This window comes from Necator americanus, chromosome III, assembly GCF_031761385.1.
Source record: "Necator americanus strain Aroian chromosome III, whole genome shotgun sequence".
NCBI lineage: Eukaryota > Metazoa > Nematoda > Chromadorea > Rhabditida > Ancylostomatidae > Necator > Necator americanus.
In genome coordinates, this window is record NC_087373.1 from 33087954 (window position 1) to 33112784 (window position 24831).

The 24831-nt window shown below is 41.7% G+C and overlaps 7 protein-coding genes across 11 annotated transcripts; 5 read left to right on the forward strand and 2 right to left on the reverse strand.

The window, feature by feature from the left end:
• Positions 1 to 1501: 1501 nt before the first annotated feature.
• On the forward strand, positions 1502 to 3611 carry RB195_011749 (uncharacterized protein; the record flags this gene model as incomplete). The annotated part of the gene is made up of 3 exons (XM_064193297.1): positions 1502 to 1604; positions 2463 to 2549; positions 3484 to 3611. The coding sequence occupies 3 exons, from the start codon at positions 1502 to 1504 to the stop codon at positions 3609 to 3611; spliced, it is 318 nt and encodes a 105-aa protein (XP_064050880.1).
• Positions 3612 to 8881: 5270 nt separating this feature from the next.
• On the forward strand, positions 8882 to 10208 carry RB195_011750 (uncharacterized protein; the record flags this gene model as incomplete). Of its 2 annotated transcripts, none has more annotated exons than XM_064193299.1 (2): positions 8882 to 8915; positions 9868 to 10208. In XM_064193299.1, 2 exons carry the CDS (start codon positions 8882 to 8884, stop codon positions 10206 to 10208), a joined length of 375 nt encoding a protein of 124 aa, XP_064050881.1. The 2 variants fall into 2 exon arrangements, with proteins under 2 accessions (XP_064050881.1, XP_064050882.1); XM_064193298.1 differs by lacking the exon at positions 8882 to 8915 and adding an exon at positions 9270 to 9294.
• A 1433-nt stretch (positions 10209 to 11641) lies between these two features.
• RB195_011751 (uncharacterized protein) lies at positions 11642 to 12047 on the forward strand (the record flags this gene model as incomplete). Its single annotated transcript, XM_064193300.1, has 2 exons — positions 11642 to 11767; positions 11880 to 12047. The coding sequence occupies 2 exons, from the start codon at positions 11642 to 11644 to the stop codon at positions 12045 to 12047; spliced, it is 294 nt and encodes a 97-aa protein (XP_064050883.1).
• A 542-nt stretch (positions 12048 to 12589) lies between these two features.
• RB195_011752 (uncharacterized protein) lies at positions 12590 to 14247 on the reverse strand (the record flags this gene model as incomplete). 2 transcript variants are annotated; one of them, XM_064193302.1, is made up of 8 exons in its annotated part: positions 12590 to 12668; positions 12744 to 12841; positions 12908 to 13042; positions 13430 to 13496; positions 13556 to 13680; positions 13744 to 13816; positions 14024 to 14075; positions 14184 to 14247. In XM_064193302.1, 8 exons carry the CDS (start codon positions 14245 to 14247, stop codon positions 12590 to 12592), a joined length of 693 nt encoding a protein of 230 aa, XP_064050884.1. The 2 variants fall into 2 exon arrangements, with proteins under 2 accessions (XP_064050884.1, XP_064050885.1); XM_064193301.1 differs by lacking the exon at positions 14024 to 14075 and having other exon boundaries at positions 14144 to 14247.
• A 181-nt stretch (positions 14248 to 14428) lies between these two features.
• On the forward strand, positions 14429 to 14749 carry RB195_011753 (uncharacterized protein; the record flags this gene model as incomplete). 2 transcript variants are annotated; one of them, XM_064193304.1, is made up of 1 exon in its annotated part: positions 14429 to 14749. In XM_064193304.1, the coding sequence occupies one exon, from the start codon at positions 14429 to 14431 to the stop codon at positions 14747 to 14749; it is 321 nt and encodes a 106-aa protein (XP_064050886.1). The 2 variants fall into 2 exon arrangements, with proteins under 2 accessions (XP_064050886.1, XP_064050887.1); XM_064193303.1 differs by having other exon boundaries at positions 14543 to 14749.
• Positions 14750 to 19071: 4322 nt separating this feature from the next.
• On the forward strand, positions 19072 to 21093 carry RB195_011754 (uncharacterized protein; the record flags this gene model as incomplete). 2 transcript variants are annotated; one of them, XM_064193306.1, is made up of 8 exons in its annotated part: positions 19072 to 19156; positions 19553 to 19604; positions 19812 to 19884; positions 19948 to 20069; positions 20129 to 20195; positions 20581 to 20715; positions 20782 to 20879; positions 20955 to 21093. In XM_064193306.1, 8 exons carry the CDS (start codon positions 19072 to 19074, stop codon positions 21091 to 21093), a joined length of 771 nt encoding a protein of 256 aa, XP_064050888.1. The 2 variants fall into 2 exon arrangements, with proteins under 2 accessions (XP_064050888.1, XP_064050889.1); XM_064193305.1 differs by lacking the exons at positions 19072 to 19156; positions 19553 to 19604 and having other exon boundaries at positions 19822 to 19884.
• A 637-nt stretch (positions 21094 to 21730) lies between these two features.
• On the reverse strand, positions 21731 to 22111 carry RB195_011755 (uncharacterized protein; the record flags this gene model as incomplete). Its single annotated transcript, XM_064193307.1, has 1 exon — positions 21731 to 22111. The coding sequence occupies one exon, from the start codon at positions 22109 to 22111 to the stop codon at positions 21731 to 21733; it is 381 nt and encodes a 126-aa protein (XP_064050890.1).
• Between the last annotated feature and the right edge of the window lie 2720 nt (positions 22112 to 24831).

The window sequence follows — 24831 nt, forward strand, 5'->3', positions numbered from 1 at the left end:
TTTCGTTTTTTATTTATTATCTATTATTTTACGTTTGTTGATTTATTCATTTATTGATTATTTTTTTAATTACAAATGATGTCGGATTTTTTTAGAAGCACTTTTTTCACGTAAGCGAAGCAATGAAAAATAGCGAAATGTCCCGTTTGTGAGCGGAGGATTTTTTCATAAAGCGAAGAAAAAAAGATCAAAAGAAATTTGTGGATTGTATTCTTTTTTCCTGGACTTCTCTGTTTCCTGTTTATTGTTATTGGCGCTTTTAGCCACTGCCCTAGAGAGATCTAATAGGTTTGCCATTGGTAAACAATTCATCTCACAGGTAGGGATGTACGTATAAATGTAGGCAGGATTTTCCTCAGACGTGGCGGGAATATTAAAAAAAAGGAGGTTTTGTGAGAGGTGGGCGTGGTCGAAGCAATTAAATGAAAATAATTAATTGATTTTTCGAAAGGAATTTATAAGATTTTGATGAACTTTCCGAAAACAAATAAGTCGCAATAGTCGCATAAATATAAGTGAATAAAAGTGAGTACACGAAAAATAATAAAATAAAATAGTCACAAAAAGTAAATAATAAACATAATGATGGCAAGAACTGAATTACGAAATATTAAATAAATAAATAAATAGGTTAGGGCAAGATTCTAGTAAAGTCGAACATGGACATTAGTAAATAAATAGAATTTCCGAAACTAAATAAATAGTCGTATACATATTCTTAAATCAATTAATCAATTAATTATTAATAAAACAAAAATAATCACTAATAAAGTGCTCAGATCTTAGGTTCCTAAAATTAAATTTGCTATAAAAAGAATTTTCTACTCGCTTACTGTACGAATTGAATCCACTTCTGCACAACTTGTGAAATCTTGAACTTGTTGACAAACATCCGTGTATACCTTCCTGAATCAATTAATCAGTTAGTTATTAATAAATTTTAAAAAAATTATCAAGTTACTGATTAATCAAACACTAAATTCCTGAAATTAAATTTATTATAGAAAGAATTTTCTACTCTTCGCTTACTGTACGAAGTGAATCCGCATCTGCACAACTGGTGAACTCTTGAACTTGTTGACAACGTCCGAATTTATTGCTTTCCCTCACCTATCAATAAATATTTGAAGTGTTCTTATCTATATTATTTATAATTACAGTCTACGAACATAAGTAATCACTTTCCCTTCGTCGTCTTTTCGTACATAGATCTCTGACTTTCCATCAAATTTTATTTTTTCTTTGTTTTGTTTTGTTTTTTTTCTCACTAGTATTATATGTATCCCCAAGCACGTGAAATTTGATCCTTTCATTTGTGTTTCACTGTTGGTTCTCGGTTCTTCTCGTATCGCATTCGCTGCTAGCAAATCTCTTTGACGTTGAGTCGAGCCGAGAAAATTTCTCGTATTATTCGTGGATTTTTTGTCGGCTACAGAATTTTTTCGAGAAAAAAACTCTCGAAAAGAATGCACAGGTGATGATTTCAGACTGAAGACAAACGATGCCTACCGAGTATACAGCCGTCGACGTCGACCCAAACACTCCACCGCCTTACATGGATCCAACAAACAGTATCGCTAAGAAGAAAAGCATGATTCAACACAGTAAGGAATTATTCCACGATATTTTTCTTTGACTTTTTCTTTTTTTACTACAACTGTAACTAGATAGTAAGGAATGTCAGGGTTTTTTTCGCTCCACAGCTCAGGTCAACTGTTTTGATTTTTTTTCGTCTCTTTTTTTTTTCGTTTTTTCTTTGTTTGGGTGCATTCCTCATGCTGGGACTTTGGCAGCTGTAATTTTCATATATTTAATAGTAAATAAGCCAAACCTTGATCTTAGTCAAAAAGCCGAGAAGTGATTTTCAAAAAAAGTCAAAAGCGTAAAAATTTTCAAAAAAATAGAGAATAAGTAAAAAAAAGAACTAAGTAAAAATAAAAATACTTCGATGACAACAAATGAGAAGCAAGCAATCATGAAAGGGATAAAATTCTATCACTGATATTTTTTAAATGAGATATTATTGCTGTTCCATTAAATTTTCACCGGTACTGTTATCGCAAACCAATCCTGGAACCCCTTACCCTCTTCTCTTCCATATGCTATAGAGATCATTCTGCACTAAAAAAAAACAACCCGGGATTTTCCAACAAAATTTTTGCAGAGAACCCAAAATTTTGCGCAAAAAAAGAGCTTTGTAAACTTAACTGTAACTTTTGTAACATTCTTTCAAATTTCTTACATAAACTAGTCGTAAATGTATCTGTGCCTGTACTAACGACATCTATCAACGTACAGAAAACATCACATATTCCACGGATGAGAAATATTGTTGTAACAAATAACTCCACCAATCATGATGCGTCAAGTTGTTTATTCATAGCACTTGTCATTTGTTCGGTACGAAGTAGGTCTAGAAAAGAAGAACACCCGTACTTCCTATTGATTTTCGAATTTTCCAGAGAAATCCATGGACCACACTGGAAAACGATGTGAGCACTGTGGTCAATTTGCACAACAACAACCAGGTGAGGACACATGTGGAAGAGGTGTGTGATCCCGTTTCTCCTACGATGCAACTTATTACGCGATGAAACGCAGCGAACCCCCTCGTCGTCCAAACACCGCAATCCAATCAATATAACTCAAATAAGCCGCAGGAGCTACTGCACCTGCACAATCGCAGATACGTTGCCAATTTTTGGCATTCTATCACCCGTAAAAAGTTGCATTGTTGCGGAAAAGGAACTACACGCAATGCAACCACACGCAATGCTTCTTTTTTAAATTCTGACGGTGAAGAAATGGAAATGAGTGTATTCCTTTGCATATTAATGAACCACACATTCACCCCTGGGTACTCGTTCAGAATTCCCAATGTTTCCTAACACGCTGCCTTTAAAGGCAGCACACGCACTACGAATCTGACGCGGTGAGGGAACCCGCGGGAACAGCTAGAGATGTGGTTGCAGATTGCGGGATCAGTGGTGGTTCCGCTCACCTCTCCCCGATGATGGTAAAAAACGGCGTGGGAACCACTTTAGTTCCTACGAGGGACGTTAGAACGCCTCTCCATGCACGGTTTTCGATCCTCTTAGCAGCCTTTTCATTGTTTTGGTTTTGCTTGAATAGGCTGGCGAGAAGACATAACTGATCTTCGACCGATCGCACTTAGATGCGGCACTGACCCAACGGTGGTGCGTTGCAACTGAAATCGTCCTAAAAAAAACATTGCCTTCCACGCCGTTTTTTACGACGATCAAGGAAGGGTGAGCGAAATCACCCCTGAACTCGCCATCTACAACCCTAACTATAGATTTCGCCGCGGATTCCCTCATCACGTCAGATTCGGGCATGCTCCTTTTGAAAAAAAAAACCTTTCTTCATACTGTATACTAGTATAGTCAATCAGACAGAAGAGGTAGAGGGAGGTGAGGTTGGCTCGTGATATGCTGCCTAAATTCGTTAATGTATCCTTTTCAGTGGTGATCTGGCCCGCTCCCCGTCCACATGATCATATACGACCGGACAACACAAAATTCATCGGCTACGTTATTCTAATTGCCGTTGTGATTTTCCTTCTGTTCGCCGCTTGCAAATATCTGCCATGAGCATTTCTTTTTGTGGTATAAGTAATGGACCAGTATTTGAATTCGAAAAAACACACACACACACGTACAGAGTCACCTAAATAGGATCGACATCCTCTATTCTATAATGTTAATTCGTTGCATGGTTGTCGACGTCGATATAGTTGTTCATCATTTCCTTCCAGTTTCATTTCCTTACACATACATTTACTGGGGCACATGATTTTTTTCTTTCATCATCGTTTTCTTCTGTTTTATCAGGAAGAAGTTTATTTTGATGAGCGCAAATTTTCACTTCTCATGTCACGTGACCCGTTCCATTGTAAATACATACCTCGTTCTATTTTGTCTGAGTTTATTCTCTTTGTATGTTACATTGTAATACTTTGAATAAACATCTTTGTCTAGAGTGTGCGCCATTCTTTTTCTACAATGGGAAATTTTACAATAATCTGCTTGATTTTAATGAAATAATAATCTGAAACTGGTTTAAAAGAAGCATATCACGAAATCACGGCGTTAAAGCTTCGACTTATATATAAACTGGTGCAGTGGGGAAACCTAATGGAAAACCTAGAGTTCTGGGTGTAGATTTCGAATATGGGCATGGCCAGATTCAATTTTCCCATTTTTCCCTGAAAACAGCGTGGGAATTTGTGCATTTGTTCCTACGAGGCACGAAAGAACGCGCCGCGTCCATGAGCAAGCGGTCAAAGATCAATGAAGTCTCCTTACCAGCTTATTCAACTAAAAAGATGAATAGGTCGCAGAGGAGCGTGTGCAAGAGGCTACCCTCTAACTTTCTTTGTAGGAACTAAAACGATACCGTTTTGTTTTTTTTTGCAACAATTACGGAAAAATGAGCGAGGCCACGCTAGTTTCCGTAATCTACACTCCGAACGTTATGTTTTCTGGGAGGCTTCCACAGCACATCAATTTCGCGATAGGCTGTCTTTAAGCATTGGAACTTCCAACACTCGGTTTCCTCACAACACTGAGATCGTGTATAGATGTTCCAGCGCGAACTGACGTCTCCTTCGGCCTATGACAACATTATTCAAAAACGATAAAACAATAAAGTTGTTAGCATGCGTCTATCGTGCAATGCACCAACCACTTCAATTCGGATTCGTTTGAGGTTTATGAACGCGTCTCTGACCTATAGAAGGACTAAAAAAGGATGGTCCATCCATCAAATGAGTGCTTTTATCCTCCAGGACAAGCCTGGCACCAATTTATCGACTCCGAAAGGACGAAACGCTTAGTGAGCACTATGGCGGTCTGGCACCAATTTGTCTGAAAACGAGACAAATGCCTGATCTATGCTCCGTGCTACCATGGCCATACTTCTTACCAACTGTTCTACACCCGTTCTAGCGGTAGAAACTTTCCGCATGCGATAATATACCATACTTGTTCGGGAAGGCAAAACAAAGACTGACTTGACACATCTGCTTGCTCCTACAATCGTGAGACGTCCACTGTGAGACCGCACACGCGTTCATAAACCTCAAATGATTGTGGAACGAAGGCGAACGCGTGGGCACGTCGCCGTCATTATTAACTGCGCTTTCTCCTTTATCCCTTATACAGAAGAAAAAAAAAACGGATCAATAACGGTATTATCGACAGTGCATTCGGTATGCACAGTAAGCACTCTCGAATACCTCTGCAGTCAAGTTTCTCTAGCATCCAATAAACTCTATGTACATTGGCAAAATGAAGAAAGGACGGTTTTAAGTGAACAATCCTTAAAAACGGTGGTTCGCCAATCCCGCTAGACTGGTCATTCTGTTTTTTTTTTTTGGCTTCTTGCGTGATGTGACCTAGAACGATATCGAGGCTTGGTAAGGAGAGAGGACCAGTCTAACGGGATATGCCTAGCATCAGAGACCTCATCTCAGAGCATCAGAGATTTTTTTGGCCTTTGATTAAGACGAAGTTGTCGAAATAACACTAACAAAGTTTCAGCAAAATGTCGTTCACATAATAAGAAAAGATAAATCCAGAAGAAAGTATGGATATCCTTTCATAACGTATGAAATTTGACAATCATGCTATGCATATTTGTGAGCAGCACTGTCAACTAACCCCGAAAGCCAATTTTGTCCAATTTTATGCGTTACGGAAGGAGGACCTCGATCATCGTTTAAGGCAATTTTTCTCCTCTCCCTCGTTTCGCTTCGTTCCTCATCATCGGTCACTTCAGGGATTTTGAGCATCTCAATTAACTCTATTACATTGGCATAAATAGAAGAAAGGATGGTTTTTAATGAACAATCCTTAAGAACGGTGGTTCGCCAACCCCGCTAGACTGGTCATTCTGCTCTTTTTTTTTTCCAACTGCATTCTTCTGGTATGCCTAGAACGATATCGGGAGCTTGGTAAGGAAGAGGACTCCAGTCTAATGCGGGATATGCCTAGCATCAGAGACATTAGGGAGCAATCAGAGATGTACAATTATAGGACGATTCGGTCCTATTATCCAGTCCAGAGATGTCCCGGGTAGGTCTGTGGGCGTGTACGCTGGAGTTCGCGTCGGATAGACAAATTGGTTGTTCATATTATAAAGTCAAAAAAAGTCACTAGCGTATCAATCCACTTGGGATGCGCCCCCACGTTCACTTCAATTCAGAATCGTTTGAGGTTTACGAACGTATATCTGGCCTATACAATGACTTGGGGGGGGGGGGGGGGCCAGCCGATGATCAAGTCGGTGTTTTTATCCTCCCAAACAAGTCCGGTACCAATTTATCGATCCCGGAGGAATGAAAGGCTTGGTTTGCACTAAGGCGGTTTCGAATCCTCGACCGTGTGGCTACAACGGACCTCTAACCGACCGCTCCACTCCCGCCCCGTTCTTCATATTATAGTGAGATGATTTCCATTCGCGTTGAAAACATCAAAACTGACCCGATTCCAAATATGTTATATTATGCATGCTCCAGAAAGATGTATTATTTTCCTTCAGAGCTTTCCATAGGAATTCAATTAAGGAATTCAATTAATCTCAACTCAATTTTTGTGTAGTTAAGAAGTTGATGCGGAAATTTTCCAACAAAAAAGTCCAATTCTCTGTGCATGTCCTCTTTTCTTGGTCAAGCTTCGAAGAAGACCACATACTTCATTGTACTTATTGTATTATACTTCTCAAACCAATAACTACAACTATAAACTAATTTACACAATTTAAATAAAATAACAGATAAGACGTTCATCATCATCGTCGACGGTGCTGCCCAAGTGTCCGATCCGCACATCATGATGAAGGCGAATTACGAATACGTAGATTGGTGCATCTTTGCTGAAAATCCGTTTCGTAGTTGTCATTGTTGTCATTATTTTTCAGCATACAACCCAAATAACAGAATCCATCCACGAATTCAATAGGTTGTCTGTCTACACTGATTCCCGCTGAGGATCTCGAGAAGACCGATATCTGCTTGCAGTTTGCCCGGGGCGTAGTCGTTTTCAGTCTTGGACTACTTTTAGATTTCTAAATCCACAGAATTCTTCAAATGTCTCCATGAAACACATAGATTATTGGAACTGTGATCGAAAACAATCATGACAGCATTGGTGCTTCATCATTGTTTCGAATTGGTGGGACGCTAGAAAATGTCAGTAGGATATCCAGGTCCTTCATAGGTGTTTCTTATGAGAAAGTGGGCAAGTTTACGTATAAAAGCACAAGTTGCAGAGCTCTATTCAGTGACAGTTTCATTGCACTGTCGACTGATCGGTCTCATTAACTAATCTTTTTACACTTGGACATAGCAAACACCAGAAATTGAGTTCATAGTAATATATCTATCCTCAAAAGAATAAAGGGTAGGTAAGGAATCTGCTGTGGGGCGGGTGTAGCGCAGTCGGTAAGAAGTTCTGCTGTGTTTGTACGGGTTCGTTGAGGTTCGAATCCGCCCTAGTGCCAATGAAGCCTTTCATCCCTTCGACATCGTTACATTGGTACCGAGCCTGTCTGGGAGGATAAAAATACTGACTTGATACATCGGCTAGTCCCTGCTAGTCACGCTATTGCCCAGTCACACATTCGTTAACCTCAAACGAAATTGAAATTCTGAATTGAAGTGAACGTGGTGGCGCACACCAAGTGGATTGATTAAGGTCCAGACACTTCATACTTTATCCTTTACCTGGAGTTAATTCGCTCGAGATGCGAACGCGTTCGCTTCAACTCAGAATTGTTTGAGGTTTACGAACGCATGTTTAGCCTCTACAATGATTAATGGAGGGTAGCCAAGCTGCATCAAATCAGGTGTTTTATCCTCCCAGGCAAGTCTGCCACAAATTCATTGACTCCGAATGGATGAAAGGCTTGGTTGACACCTGGGCGGTTTCAAACAATCGATCGATCGTGAAGTCACAGCGGAACATTTCACCGATTGCGCTACACCCGCCCATATATTTATTCTTTGGGGGATAAATACGGTGGAAGTAAAACTGTTCTCACCTCTTTTTTTTCTCAACCACGCTATTCAGTAAAATTTGGTGTACTTTTTACGCAAACTCGGTCAAATGAATATTTCCAGTGGTAGTGGCTGCATCTCCGGGATCTCCGGCATGTGGCACATTTATTAAAGGTTTAAGTTTTGTGGGAAAGCAATATATCCTAGCTAACAGGATACGTTCGTATAACCCCACGATGACCTATGTTGCCGGTTGTCAATCAGGACATTCCGGCTAGGAAACATCAAAGAAGGTACGGGAACCTCAACTTCTTAACGATAATTTGGGGGTTGCTACTAACTGACTGAATGAGTGAGCTTCAATATCATTTTGATACCTCTGACGTCCTCTTAGCCCGTATACACTAACATTTTCATGTGGATAAAACGCGTTCTAGTGGAAGTGTCCCCTGGTTGCATACTGTGGTCTCCAGTAAAATTTTGCCCACGCTCAAACGGATCACGCAGTGGGAATACGTTTCCACTTGGAATGTTTTCGCAACAGTTTTTGAAAAAAAGTCTCCAGCGATTTCGTTTGAATAGATTGATCATACTTATCGTCCCAGAAGCAAATATATTGGATGCGGACCCTGGAATTGTGAGAAACGGACATTTGATATAAAAGAAACAAAGGGAAAAGGTAAAATGGTTTGCAGGTATGAGTTCTTCTGGGATAAGTCAATACGACATCAATTCATGATTGTTTCAAACTTTATGAGCGCTTGAACAGTGACTGCTTGTGATGGCTCACCGCAGTATTGAATCGATTTTCTTATCCTTCCAGAAAAGTCGGCGACCATCATGCATCAGTGAATCGTTTTTTTGATGGATGAAGAAGTTGAGAAAATGGCTGAGGATGGTGTTATGCCTCCGGTCGTTAATACGTTGTGGGACCTACTCCATTACATTCGTTTCTATAAGAAAAAGTACATAAGCTTCTTGTTCATCCACCCCGTTATGAAGTCGTTATTTTCGATCTTTTCCAAAAAATTTGTCGGACGACGCTAGTGTTACTGCATTTGTCAGTTTTCTTCCGGATTCGTTTTAGTCCCGTCATACCCTAGGTGGCGCACAGGGTTTTCGGCATAGAAGGGAACGAAATAGTTATGAGAAATTGAATTGTGGATTTAGATACTGCAGGAAGGCAGAATAGGATCAATGTCCCAAAATTCCGGCTCAAGGATTGTGCTCGAACTGATGTAGCCGGATCAAAATGATCTTAATCTCGGTGCTTTTGCGTAAGTGGCTGCGCTTGAAGTGGCACGGTGGAGCTAGCGGTTGGGATCGAAATGGGACCGTCGCTAGTTTCAGCTGGATTGCAGCGATGAGTAGAACTAGTGGGGGTCCCACCTCAATCGCAACCGGTTGCTCTTCGACCACGCTTCCAGCGCATTCACCTTCACAACTACGCCATGTTTCATTAACGTCATTTTGACCCTATTACAACACTAGTTGAGAATGGTCACAGCGTAGCAGCCAGTACAGTTCCGCCGATAAAAAATTAAATTAAAATTAAAAAAAAACTAAAAAAAAATAATTCAAAAATAAAATAAAGCAGCTGCAATTGGACAACCTATGAGCTTCCAGTTTTACAGCAACAACTTAAGGATGATGACGTTGCAGTGCAAAAAAGAAAAGATGAAGACTCCATCAGATTACTATGGCTAGGGTAGCGATGAGGCGGACATTCTTAGCTTTTTACATTAGATGCTTCGCCTTGAGCCATTCCATTGATATGGACAATTTCTGTCCGATTTTCAGTATTTCTGAAAATCGGACAGAGATTTCAATCGAATTTCGCTGAATTTCAGATCGAATAGAATCCGGTTCAAATCGTATCCTTGGATCTCATTCTCCAGTTGTATTCGGCGAAATAGTCGCTTCTCATGATCGATTCGAGGCTCATGGAGGCGACAGAAACTCAATTCGAACTCGGGTCCCTCCGACCGGTTCGGTACTGCGGAAAAGAAGTCGAGGAGAACGACGTGATGTGGAATATCAGGAACTTCCCCTGGAGCCGCCATCATGTTTTGCGTACAAATACGGAGCATCTGACGACTATCAAAGAGTAGAGCTGGAGACGGTTCGGGAAACGCGTGGATCATCATTTGCTGCAATGTCTTATGGTGCTACGTATCGGCTATCTGTATAGCTATGAGAAAAGGAATTTTGAGCGGAAGGATAGTCATTTTGACATGGTGAAAAACACTTATATCTTTTCCATTACAATGTTGATTTGTTATTTTTGTGATGAAATGTTTTCCTCAAATCTCCATTCAGTGGTAGGAGATATGTCAGCAAAGAAGGCTTTAAAAGAAAATCGGAAAATTTCATAGAAAATTAGATGCACTTCATTGATTGCCAGCACAAATATGTACAAATTTGACGTACCGAATACGAAAAAAAAGATCTATACAGAGTGAATTTTGAAGCGGTGATCGAGATTGATCCAGAATTATTGATCAGAGAAAAACCACGTAGTGAATAATATTTACTGAGCCACTGGGGTTCCCGGCGAAAGTATGGTCCATTCAAAGTAACGAGATCGCGGTAGGACCGCGGTGGAACAACTGCGCGAATCGAGTTGCACGAACTAAGCAAAAGTTCTATCAGCTTTATTTCTAGCGTAATAACCATCTATGCGATGCGATCACCACAAATAATGTCTTAACTGACTCTTAGGTCCCACATACGATGATATCAAACTCATTTTTCCCCTTAAGAGTTAGTTGTTGCTGCTTTTAAGTCACAGAAAATTATGAGTTAGAGAATAGTTCTCTACAGCTTAAAAGTCCCCTGGAGCAAAAAATTGAGCAAAAAAAGGTTGATCAAAGCATTTCCATCTTCCCAAAATCGTCCAGTATTTATTCTAGTGCTTGTTAGTTTGGTGAAAGAAGGTTCGGATAATGAGGGAACATAGTAAGCCGAGACCAAATAACCTCAAATGGGAACAAGTCAACAAGCAACATTCTGTGAATTCACCACGTGTTCAAAATTTTAGGCTGGGGTTCACAACCGCCGTGAGCTGAAGACGACGTATGAGGCTGTATCCGTGTTCCACGAGCACTTGTAAAATACGCACGCGACCAACGATCGTTGTCAGAACGTTTTCGTAAATTTCGAATAGCGGTACGTTGTATTCGAAACGTTCTGTCCCATCGTTCTTCGCTAGAGCATCTACAGGCTGATGCAAACTCGTCCCTCTGCGATTTCTGCCGAACGTTGCAGTGCTCGACCGATATCTATTGACTGATTGTGTGCGTAATTGGGTTTTTTTTCGTTTGCTACTTCAGTTTCAAAACTCGTAGAAGTATCGCGGGACTACAAGATGCCGCTGTGTCCCACTTTCATCGATTTAAAGAAAGCTTTTGATACATTTGAGACAGGAACGGTCATGGTGTCCTTGGACAACCAAGGCCAGGCCCGACAACCACTCCATAGATAAAGATAATTCATGAGTTGTATAGCAACTTCACGACCTAAATTTCCCCATTCTAAAGCGATGTCATAACCGATGTGAAGAGAGGGGTTCGTCAGGGTGACACAATTTCACCCAAAATACTCTGTCCCACTCTCGAGAACGCGATGCGAGGATTAGAATGGGATGACATGGAAGTGAAAGTTGACGCCCGACATTTACACCATCTTCGTTTCGTTCTCACAACATCAAGCATCAATCAGGCGCAACGGATGCTGGCTGGACATGATGATGTAAAATGATCGGTCTTCAGCTGAACCTAGACAAGACGATGTTTATGAGAAACGGATGGCTTTCTGATGCCCCACTCATGCTCAACGGGACGAACATATTCGAATGCTCCAGGTATGTGTATCTAGGTCGAGAAATCAGCATGATGAACGACCCGACCTACGAGCTGCGCAAAAGGAAACGAACGGCTTGGGGAACATTCAAGAGCATCGAGAATTCACAATTGTGGGTGTTTGGCAAGCAGAAGCAAAATCCGATCAGCGTCATAGAAGGCGGAATTGAAAGGGTGATTGGTTGAAAGACGCTGCCGCATATGCCAAGGAAAGCAAAATTAGCTGAGCCGGACACGTGATGCGTTTCAACGACAATCGTTGTACCAGTGCCGTAGGCGACTGGATACCACGCGACATCAAACGTACCGCAGGAAAACCGCCGACTCGATGGTTAGACCTCTTCACGGTTCTTCAAAGAAAAATACGACGCTCTTCGAGTTCTCGTGAGAAGGATGACACTGGGCAACACTTGTGCGCGATTGGGATAAATGGAAATATTACTGGTGCTCGCTCGAACAAATTGATGAACGGGAGCACAGGTAACGCAGGTGATTGTATACGCGTTTCATTAGGTTTTTGAAACTTTGCGAGCAACCTAGAAAGGTCCGCGAAAGTCAATTGTAACACCAGAGATTGTAATTTCACTACTGATTTGACATCAGGAGAAAATTTAGTTTATTACCCATGAAAAGAATTGTGCGGAAGAAGTGTTTATGACAAATATTGAGGGAAGTAGTGCGGATAATAGAACATATAAGTCCATTCATCTCTCTATTTTAGAAGATAAATTCCATGATCCGGAATCCATGCATATGCATTAAAGCATCGTTTTGAATCATCATTCCTGTTTCTGAAAAGAAATGAGTAAAAGTATGGTCATTTGTATAGGCTTAAATGTTGGAAGTGGAGGATATTTTTAACTCACATCACAAGGTTCCCGTTAACATGCACTTTTATTTCGCCAGGTAAAAATGGTGATTTGTGGAATAATGACTCATCATAATTGATATACGTACGTCGAGACTTAAAAGTATCATGTTCACGAACAAGTTCTAACCATAATGACTAAAATCAGTGAGGAAAACTAACATCTTGCCAATTCATTACTTTTCTTGTATACCAATAGAATATTCCGTTTTCACTTGAGATTTCATTGGCTCGAACATTCAAAATCAGATGATACTTGCCTTTTGAATCGTATTTGAGAACATCACCTTTTATACGCTGCAAAATTGTTTTTTTTTTCAATCGTTCAAGGAATTTAGTGACGACGTAGAAAATAATGCTAGTTTGACGACACCAGCAAGTATTTTGTAAGGGACTCGGGTCAAACCGGAAGCTCGGCATGGTTGCGTAAGTTGCTGTGTTCAGGATGGTGGAGCCAACATGGGACCATTCTTTGCTTTACTCATCTTTGCAGTCCGACTGCATCTGGTAGAAGTCCTGCCACGAAAGCTCCACCTTTGCAAGCGTTTCACAGTTTCTCATACAACTGCACCAGGCTTCAGGTCGTTTTGACCTCACTGTATAAGTCCAAGCATTCCTCAAAGAACCGAACTCGGTTTACCGTACCCATCATAGAGTAACCGTAAGATAGGTCTATCAACTAACAAGATTGTGTGAGAGATACTCGACGTCCAAGAGTATTTCCTCTCGCAATGTTTTTGACACAAATGAGCTGAAAATAAGTATGGTATTATCGGATACTAAGGGAAAAATGTGACAAATCTTCTTTACATTGCAGCACTTAAAATCTTTTTTTTACTATTCGTAAGATGGAAGATCGAAATATAGTCAATAATGAGTCGATAATCTGATCTTGTATGCACATTACCGCAAGCACTTGAAGGTTTGATTTTTACCTAAATCATCTCGCCATTGGTGTCATTTTGTATCGTGAAACGTTTAGAGGAAGAGACGAATACCTGTACTCTTATGGCAATTGCACTGAGAACGGTAGGCGACAAAACAGCTGTGAGGCAAAACATTTTGGACGCACTAAAATTATTAAAATATCAAGGAAAGCCTTGAAGCCTGGTGCAGTTGCGTTTGCGGCTGCGTTCAAGGTTGCGCGCTGAAACTGTCTGCGGTATGGTTGGGGCAAGTGAGGTTTCAAACCTCGATCGCAACGTGCTACCTCGAACGCAATTGCTCGGCTGCACTCGGCTTCCTCCTTCCTGATTCGACCGTATTCGGGTGAACTACCCAAGATTATTGCAGCGTTGGTATGAAGCGGAAATTTGCCAACATGGCGTCGCTGTCGTGCAAGTGAAAATGAATCATACCCTCTTCATTACGTTACAGATAAACGTGCTGTTCACTAACCGGTGTATTCTATCACTGTCCCTGAGTAGACAACTGTTACCGGCTCCGACTCGGCAGTTTGGTTCAAATGCAGCGTGAAAAAGCACAAGCACAGAGACCATCATTTGTTGCAGTTAGAGCTAACGAAGCGACGCACGGAGCGGCAAAAAATGTGGAAGCACTCTGCCGCAGAAGACTCGCTTCACCTGCTTCGTGTTGCCACTTCTCTACTCCTAAACATGTAGAGTGAGTAGAGTATCGACGGAAACTGGTAAAAAGTGAACGTCTGGAACGGCACAGAAGTAGATGGAAAAACACGATGAAAGTGATGACCAACCGAAAAGAGGACTCAAAAAGCGAAGAGCGTTAATTTTGTACAGCGCTTCGTCAACGCACAAACCGTGGTTCAGTTTTAGGATCATGTCAACATTACTATGGATCCGTTTCCCCGAAAGACATGGACTTGAGAAGGAAAAGTCGCTGAGCACCTACACACCTCGTCGTTCAGTCATTTCTCAGGAACCACTGGAGGTCACTGGAAAGCGAGTAGTAGAAAGGATCGAATCTGGAGATTACCAGACAATACGATATCCAGTTTCTGCAGTTGGAGAACTAGTGGCCCTGTAGATCCGAGCATTAATATGCCCTTTGGGCATTATCTCCTAATAAAAAGTCTTTGACGTATCAATCCGCTTGGGTTGCGCAAACGTGTTTTACTTCACTTCGCAATCGTTGAGGTTTTATGCAATGTGACTTGTGATGCTGCCGATGATCAAGGATACCTATAGAAGGGGGTGTGACGGGTCCACCGGCGCCAGATACCTATATGAGGGGGTGCGACGGGTCTACCGACGCCAGATACCTATAGAAGGGGGTGTGACGGGTCCAGCGGCGTCGGATTGGCGCGCCGGCGCCAGATAGGTATAACGTGGGGTGAGACGAGTCCCGCGGAATCGAAATGGTGCGCAATAAGTTCGAGTGCATGTCGCAAAAGATAAATAGTTAAAGCCGTTTCATAGCCGTGGCCACTGGGCGCGTTGCTTTTCACCTTCATGACTCCTCCACGTATCTATTTCTTTGTTCGTTCGCCTCAAGTTGGTAGCGTGCCGTTCTCAGAAAGTGGAAACGCTCATGAAAACGGCTGCTTAAATAGCAGCAGGATGTTTATGTGATCTGACGTGGAACGTTATCTTTATCAGTAGGAAGATGTTTTTCACGACATTTTATGTTAAATCATCATTCTGTGATAACTATTGGGGGAAATCAAGAGGAGTACCCATACTTCGAGTAATGCTTTCAAATTGCATCTATATTATTCTGGCATCAAAGGAGTGTTTGTAGCTGATGGTAGAATATTCTCCAAATGTAGAATTAACGCATTTGGAAAGAAAACTCCGTAATCTTTAATCCGTAATTTATAATATAAAGAAGAGAAGTAAAGTGTTGTTGAAAAAACGCAAATCTGATTTTACAGAAAACACCACTACTATCAACTTTCATTGATCAGTGAAGGGGAGCGAAAAACCGCCGAAAGTCTGAAGTCCGGCTTTAGCCGGACATTCAGAGTGTTAAAAGATAATGTAGGAAAGTTGTAAAAACATAAAAATATTTTAAAAAAAACACTTTGCACATGCGGTCAATTTCATTGCCGTATATTCTTAACTTTTTCCTACGCTATGTTCGCAGAAATTTTTACATGTACAGACAAACATGTGACAGAGGTAATAATCTATCTATGTATTTACAGCTTTGTAGCGTCTCTCATAAATCAGTGAAACACTTCAGGCTCACTTCAGGTACAACTACGAAGTAACTTTATCTTATCGACATTAAACCTTATAACATTCTTCATAATTTAATCAAATTCAATTCTAATGTTCTAATTCAAATCGAATAAAAAGAAACAGAAAACTATGAGAATGAGAAAACCGAATTATTCCAATTGTTTCCATTCCCTTCGAATTTGTATTCAATGTCGGAATTTGCTGAAAAAAACTGCATCAAAATCGTTGAAAGCTTCTTGATGGTTCGCAATTTTTTTTTATTTCTATATGGGGAGTGGATCTGTAAACCTCCTACTGACTGCGCTACATCCGTTCGAACGGTATTTATTCGATTATTTGATTGTTTAGTCATTTCTAAACAACACTAATATTAAAACAATGTAATGCCAAATAGTACCTAATTTTAAAAATTAAAAAAAAAATTAATTTTAAAAAACCGTGCATTATTTCGAGAATTTCCGATGTTATTTGGCATTTGTGAAAATTGTGAACGGTATATACTAAAAACCTTTGATCCTCCGACTATGCGGTCGGTCGATGGTTCGAAACCGCCTTTGATCCAACCGAGGCTTTTCTCCCTTTGGGTATGTAATGTTGATGCTTCCCATTTATGATCTGCCAATATACCGCTCCTACCTGAAGGCGCGGATGTAGCACAATTGGCTAGAGGTTCCGCTACTTGCACGATCAATCGGAGGTTCGAATCCGCCCTAGTGCTCACCAAGCCTTTCATCCCTCGGAGTCGATATATTGGTGTCAGACCTGTCTGAAAGGACAAAAACATTGAGTTGACGTATTGGTTAGCCTCCGGAAGTCACTATGTAGGCTACCCACGTTCCTAGACCTTAGACGATTCTGAATTGAAGCGAGTGAAGTATAACTTACTGGATGACTTTTGGAATGAAAGTACCAATCGTCTCTGAACTTAACAAAAACAGCACACGAACGGCCTATCATCTACAGATCTCGACCGATATTACCTGGAATGTTTTTTTAATCCTTTTATGGACAAATATTTCCCTGAATTTCTTCAACCTACTCATATTTAACACAGTAAAAACAGATCTCTGTACAATTCTGGAGCATTGTTTACTTCACAGAAGTCGGATAATACATGATTCTTCACCGATCTGCCGCAGAACGGGATTGAACTCTGGTCGTTACGACAACAACCGAGAACACATGCACTGCGCTATAGTGACACTTTGCTGTTTGCCTCTCCAAGAGATCTATCAATCTCCAGAAGAAGAAATGATGATTGATCCAAGATCTTACTTCTGTTTCTATGTTCTTACACTTTAATAGCCAATACTTTAAAACTTCCTCTTAAATTCAACGTGGGTTCACTTCAAAATTTCTCTAGTACTAATTTACCGTCCCAGTGAGTAGTAAAAGGCTTGGTTGGGCTAACGCGGAATTGAACCATAGACTTTGATGTCAAAGCGGGACCGCATACCATTGCGCTACAGTGCCACATCAATATAATTATGCTATATTTGTATAGACTATTAATTCTGTCATATATTTGTCTGTACATGTGCAAATTTCAACGAACATACCGTAGGAAAAGTTTAAGAATATACGGCAATGGAATTGACCGCACGTGCAAAGTGTTCTTTTAATATTTTTGTGTTCTTATAACTTTCCTACATTATCTTCTATTATTTTCTATTTTTTAAAAGAAATTGGTGATGTTATACTAAGACAGCCACGAAAATTGACCAGGCAACATGTGACTCGTCATCAGCTCTAGATGTTTCAAACTAATCAAGAAATTCAGATCAATACGTCGGTAACTACTTCAAAACAGTATTAAAGAAGCATTAGAATACTCGCGAATTTCCTTGTCCTCCTGAAGGTTTGACTGAAGCACCAGCAACAACAACAACAACAACAATAATAACAACAACAACTACAACAACAACAAACGTTTTGTGCTCCAGTGACAAAATTCAAGAACGACACAGTGAAACACATCGCAGTCGGGTCAAAACGACATGAAGCACGGACAGTTGCGTAAGCGGCTGCGCTCGAAGCGGCACGGTGGGGCGTTGCGGTTGAGATTGTGTAAGGATCCTCGCCACCAATCTCTGCAGTTCGCAGTGGTCGCTATCCGTGCTTTATGTCGTTTTGATCCAACTGTATTTCCCTAAAGGCAGCGCATCACGAAGTTGATGTGCTACCGGAAACTCCAAGAAACCCGTAGGGCTCGGGTTTAGATTGCGGAAATGAAACCTGAAAAGTCCCTGAGTACTTTCAGAACTCGTTTTCATTGTCGAACTTTTTTCCACCCGTAAAGCGCTGGAGGTGAGTGAAAAGCGAGGGATCGAGTCTGGAGGTCTCTAGCGAGCTGTTCGTCCCTGGCTCGGTATGAGTCAAGTTTACCGCGAATGTAAGGCCATTGTTCTCATGAAAACCGAATTCGGCTTGCTGGAACTGTGTGCGATTTAAAGTATTCAGTTTTTACAGTTGAAGAATTAACAGATCTGTAGATCTGACCACGGATACATTTCTATTTGGGCATTATCTCCTAACACCACCTACATTATTCTTGGACCTCTACTCCTCTTACTAGAGGAGCACTTTTTTTTAGGGTTTTGCTTCGGGAGCGGCTCTGGTTTCTGATCCTAATCCTAAGAGGACTAGAGGTCCAAGAATGATGTAGGTGTTGTGGGGAGATATCGGCGGGCGTGTAGCGCAGTCGGCAAGAGGTCCACTCTGGTCGCACGGTCGATGGTTCGAAACCGCACTAGTGCAACCAAGTCCTTCATACCTCGTCGCTGATAAGGAAGGAAGGATAGAAACACTGGCTTGATCATCGGCAGCATCACAGGTCACACTGCATAAAACTTCAACGATTGCGAAGTGAAGTAAAACACGTTTGCGCAACCCAAGCGGATTGATACGCCAAAGACTTTTTATTAGGAGATAATGCCCAAAGGGCATATTAATGCTCGGATCTACAGGGCCACTAGTTCTCCAACTGCAAAAACTGGATATTATATTCTCTGGTAATCTCCAGATTCGATCCTTTCTACTACTCGCTTTCCAGTGACCTCCAGTGGTTCCTGAGAAATGACTGAACGACGAGGTGTGTAGGTGCTCAGCAACTTTTCCTTCTCAAGTCCATGTCTTTCGGGGAAACGGATCCATAGTAATGTTGACATGATCCTAAAACTGAACCACGGTTTGTGCGTTGACGAAGCGCTGTACAAAATTAACGCTCTTCGCTTTTTGAGTCCTCTTTTCGGTTGGTCATCACTTTCGTCGTGTTGGTCCATCTACTTCTGTGCCGTTCCAGACGTTTACGGTCTTCACCTTTCAAAGTTTCCGTCGATACTCTACTCCTGCACTCTATATGTTTAGGAGTAGAGAAGTGGCAACGCGAAGCGGGTGAAGCGAGACTTCTGCGGCAGAGTGCTTCCACATTTTTTGCCGCTCCGTGCGTCGCTTCGTTAGCTCTAACTGCAACAAATGATGATCGTTGTGCTTCTGCTTTTTCACGCTGCATTTGAACCAAACTGCTGAGTCGGAGCCGGTAACAGTTGTCTACTCAGGGACAGTGATAGAATACACTGGTTAGTAAACAGCACGTTTATCTGTAACGTAATGAAGAGGGTATGATTCATTTTCACTTGCACGACAGCGACGCCTTGTTGGCAAATTTCCATTTCATACCAACGCTGCAATAATCTTGGGTAGTTCGCCCGAATACGGTCGAATCAGGAAGGAGGAAGCCGAGTGCAGCCGAGCAACTGCGTTCGAGGTAGCACGTTGCGATCGAGGTTTAAAACCTCACTTGCCCCAACCATACCGCAGACAGTTTCAGCGCGCAACCTTGAACGCAGCCGCAAAAGCAACTGCACCAGGCTTCAAGGCTTTCCTTGATATTTTAATAATTTTAGTGCGTCCAAAATGTATTGCCTCACAGCTGTTTTGTCGCTTACCGTTCTCAGTGCAATTGCCACAAGAGTACAGGTATTCGTCTCTTCCTCTAAACGTTTCACGATACAAAATGACACCATTGGCGAGATGATTTAGGTAAAAATCAAACCTTCAAGTGCTTGCGGTAATGTGCATACAAGATCAGATTCTCGACTCATTATCGACTATATTTCGATCTTCCATACGGATAGTAAAAAAAAGATTTTAAGTGCTGCAATGTAAAAAAGATTTGTCACATTTTTTCCCTAGTATTCGGTAATAGCATACTTGTTTGCAGCTTGCCTGTATCAAAAACATTGGAAGGTGAAATACTCTTGGACGTCGAGTATCGCTCACACAATGGGGTTAGTTGATAGACCTATCTTACGGTTACTCTATGATGGGTACGGTAAACCGAGTTCGGTTCTTTGAGGAACGCTTGGACTTATACAGTGAGGTCAAAACGACCTGAAGCCTGGTGCAGTTGTATGAGAAACTGTGAAACGTTTGCAAAGGTGGAGCTTTCGTGGCAAAACTTCTACCAGATGCAGTCGGACTGCAAAGATGAGTAAAGCAAAGAATGGTCCCATGTTGGCTCCACCATGCTGAACACAGCAGTTTACGCAACCATGCCGAGCTTCCGGTTTGACCCGAGCCTCTTACAGAATACTTGCTGGTGTCGTCAAACTAGCATTATTTTCTACGTCGTCACTAAATTCCTTGAACGATTGAAAAAAAACAATTTTGCAGCGTATAAAAGGTGATGTTCTCAAATACGATTCAAAAGGCAAGTATCATCTGATTTTGAATGTTCGAGCCAATGAAATCTCAAGTGAAAACGGAATATTCTATTGGTATACAAGAAAAGTAATGAATTGGCAAGATGTTAGTTTTCCTCACTGATTTTAGTTATTATGGTTAGAATTTGTTCGTGAACATGATACTTTTAAGTCTCGACGTACGTATATCAATTATGATGAGTCATTATTCCACAAATCACCATTTTTACCTGGCGAAATAAAAGTGCATGTTAACGGGAACCTTGTGATGTGAGTTAAAAATATCCTCCACTTCCAACATTTAAGCCTATACAAATGACCATACTTTTACTCAATTCTTTTCAGAAACAGGAATGATGATTCAAAACGATGCTTTAATGCATATGCATGGATTCCGGATCATGGAATTTATCTTCTAAACCAGAGAGATGAATGGACTTATATGTTCTACTATCCGCACTACTTCCCTCAATATTTGTCATAAGCACTTCTTCCGCACAATTCTTTTCATGTGTAATAAACTAAATTTTCTCCTGATATCAAATCAGTAGTGAAATTACAATCTCTGGTGTTACAATTGACTGTTGCGGACCTTTCTAGGTTGCTCGCAAAGTTTCAAAAACCCAATGAAACGCGTTCACACGCACAATCGCCTGTCTCAAATGTATCAAAAGCTTTCTTTAAATCGGTGAAGGTGGGACACAGCGGCGATACTTCTACGAGTTTTGAAACTGAAGTAGTGAACGAAAAAACCGATTTACGCGCACAATCGGTCAATAAATATCGGCTGAGCACTTCAACCTTCGGCAGAAATCGCAGAGGGACGAGTTTGCATCAGCCTGTAGATGCTCTTGCGAAGAACGATGGTACAGAACGTTTCGAATAGAACGTACCGCTATTCGAAATTTACGTATGAAAATGTTCTGACAACGATCGTTGGTCGCGTGCGTATTTTACGATTGCTCGTGGAACACGGATGCAGCCTCATACATCGCCTTCAGCTCATGATGCTTGCGAACCCCAGCTGAAATTTTTGTCCCTTATACATCATCGAGGTCGATGATACTGCCGCGAGCGACAACAGCACGAAGTAATAATTTACGAAACAAATTCTACTTCGACTAATGTTTTCCTTCGTACGGCTCCACTGTTGCAGAGGTTTGTGGAGTGGCGTGGCTGGTGGGCTGACGTTGGGTTGATAATGGTTTGCTGATGGTGACTTGAGAACTCGGCTTGGTGCAGGTGCATTGATGACGGCTTGTGGCTTGTTGATGACGATGACGGCGTTGACGGTTGGCGTTGAGAGTGCTTACTTCTTGTATGGCCGCTTCGTGGGCAGCTGCTGTCTTTTGGAGGAGCAAAGCAGGAAATTGTGGCCAAGACCACAACTTCCGCACCTCACTCCACATACGTCCTCGTGTGCCGTTTTTAGGCAGAGGAGGCACAGGTTCAGCTTTGTCGCCTGTGCTGTTTTGGAGACTGAATCCGGGAACCGTGGACATCTCCCGGAATGGTGATTGTCACGATTCGCGCCCACAGTGCAAAATAGACAGCTGGACTTAGGCGCAGTCCTTTGCAGAAGCGTTTGGCAGACTTTTTCAAGACTGTCGAGGCGGGGGAGCAGATGATGCAATAGTGTGGCGATGTCACACCTGTCCAGATCGTCCAGGGCGGAGAGCATAGCATCAGCGGAAGACGACATGATTTTGTGATTCTTTGATGCTTTTCACCACTATTTATACGTGTTCAAATGGTCCGTATCTTGAATCCGCCCTCAACGAATAGCCTAGCTGTAAGTTTCTCTGCTCTTGATGGTGCGCCAAAGTGCTCTAGAGTGCGTAATAAAAAAGTTGTAATTGACTACGGGCACCGAAGGTACATCGTTGTAATTGGAGTACTTTGTCCAAGATAACATCTTTGAGAGAGCCTACCGGGATAATATGTTTTTGTGCATTGTGCATACGTGCATGGACATAACTGATAACATGTGTATACAAGAGATAATCAGCTCATATTAACTTTGTACATTTTTTCGTATTGAAACACGAGATCAAACCCGTAGAGTGTACGCCTCCGTGAAATACAAAGTTTGCTCTACATTATTTTCCTAACTTTAGATCTTTCTAATCTATTCTTGTGGGGTCTAAACCAGCTCTGGTACTTTCTTCGGCTGGTAGCCCACAAGCGGGCGACTCGAGAGGACCAGAGGATGCGCTACAGTGGCAGCTATTAGATCGGTAAGCCAACTCAATTTTGGTTGACCGTGGCTGATTATCAGCTGATCGAGAGATCGGTTGACAATTGACCGGCTCCTTTTCCGCGCAGCAAAGGGATCGGCTAGCTGCGAGCAACATTTTGAAGGGGTAAACTGCACATTTTGCTAAATATAGTAGTGCCACTGGACCCGCGACGTAGTTAGGGCTGTGAGAATCACGGTTGATGCCAGTGCTGCAACCGTTATTTTCCAATGTTTGGTTAAGGCGTTGATCATAGGAGTTACATCAGGTATGCTTCAGTCGGAAAACCATTGGGATCTGATCGGAACGTAGTGATCAGATACTTCAAAGACATCGCCAATGTGGTAGCTTAGCATGCCTTTGATATCGGCATTCTCTGAACAGTCCGTTGTGCATGTTTCTCGGACAATGGCATGAACAAAGTGGTCTTGCTAACATTCATTGGCCCACATTGAATGACGAACTCGAATGTTTAGCAAACAACTGTAACTCTGATGTCCAGTAGTGAATGACACCTTGTAACTAGTCTAGCTCCATGTTCACAGTTGTAGCAACCAGTGAGATCAATTGTCTGGATTTCGTAATTTTTCTCTGTCACGATTTCTGACGCACAGTATTTTGGAGCCTAGTGTGAGCACGATTTCTCCTTCCTCAGTTATAGTCATCACACTATCGTCTTCCTTTGGGAGGTTGTAGGAGGGTGTTTCTACCGGTAATGTTGAGGAGTTTCTTAGGTGACCCAAGGACTCTTCTGGACATTGACATCTGTGGGCGTTTTCACAGTGACACCTTATACGATTCATGCAAGTAGAGAACTGGGTTTATGCTTGGGCTTCATCGCTGCATTCTACTGACACGACGAATCTGTCCGGTAATATGAAGGCTGCATTTTCGGAGATAGCATAACGCTGATTGATTGCTGTGATCGTTGGTTTTTGTAAGGATATCACAGTGATGTTGACTCTTTCGATGACTTCTGTCATATATGGTCTCATCGACAAAAACTTCTTCGTATTCTTCCCCATTAGGGCTACCTCGATCTCTAGTTCGATCGGTCCACTCTGCACACCTAATCACCTCATAGATTGATCGAGGGTCTGTAGAACTGATATGCGGGGAGTGACAATAAGCAATCACATGGTATGCCACCACAAATCGATATACAACCAGAATAACCTGGGTACTTCTTGTACTTTCTCAGTTCGTGAACAGTTTCGTTAGATGGCATTGTGTGACATTTATTATCAACGCATGACCTTGCTTGTGCACATCTTTCAACGTGGTATACACGTACTTCAGTCTCTCTTGTGAAGAATTCCAGAACCTTGGAGCAGGTCAATTTCATTGGTTTTTTGGTGACCCTAATGAACCCAAGCGTTTTGGTCGAGTGGTTGATTTGTATGCAAATTTTGGAGGTGAGGCGATTAAATAAGAGTTCCTCATTGTACTGATAGAAGCACTTGTTTTGTTCATTGCAAATGAGGTTCGCTGAGTGCCGCATGTATCCGCGTTGGCATGCATTCGCACTTGTGAGAACGGTAGTTAAAATTAGGCGTATTGAAGTTAGACATGGAGGTGCGGTGCGTGAACGAACGCGTTAGTGTTATTACTACGATTGTGTCGTGTAGTAACCACAGGTAGTTCTTCCATTGGTACAGCTTTGTTAGCGTGTCTGAGTTTGTACATTGACCAGACTAACATAGCCAGAATTACGGCAAAAATGTAAATCAGTACTGCTAGGGTAGCGATTGCTCCTGCAGGCCAAGAGCGAGGGTTGCCTAGAAGAGCTTTTGAGAGGAAGTAGTGATGATCGCAGAAGTCTGGTCGGTTGTCTCAAGTGTCTCCATGCTGTGGTTGCCTAGCATTATGAGTGCAACCTTTACCTGATCGTTGTGAGGAGATATTGGTAATGTGTATGTGAGGTTTTTCGTGTTCTCACTGAACGTTCGGCAATGTTCATCAAACATAGCTGGAAGGAACTTTTC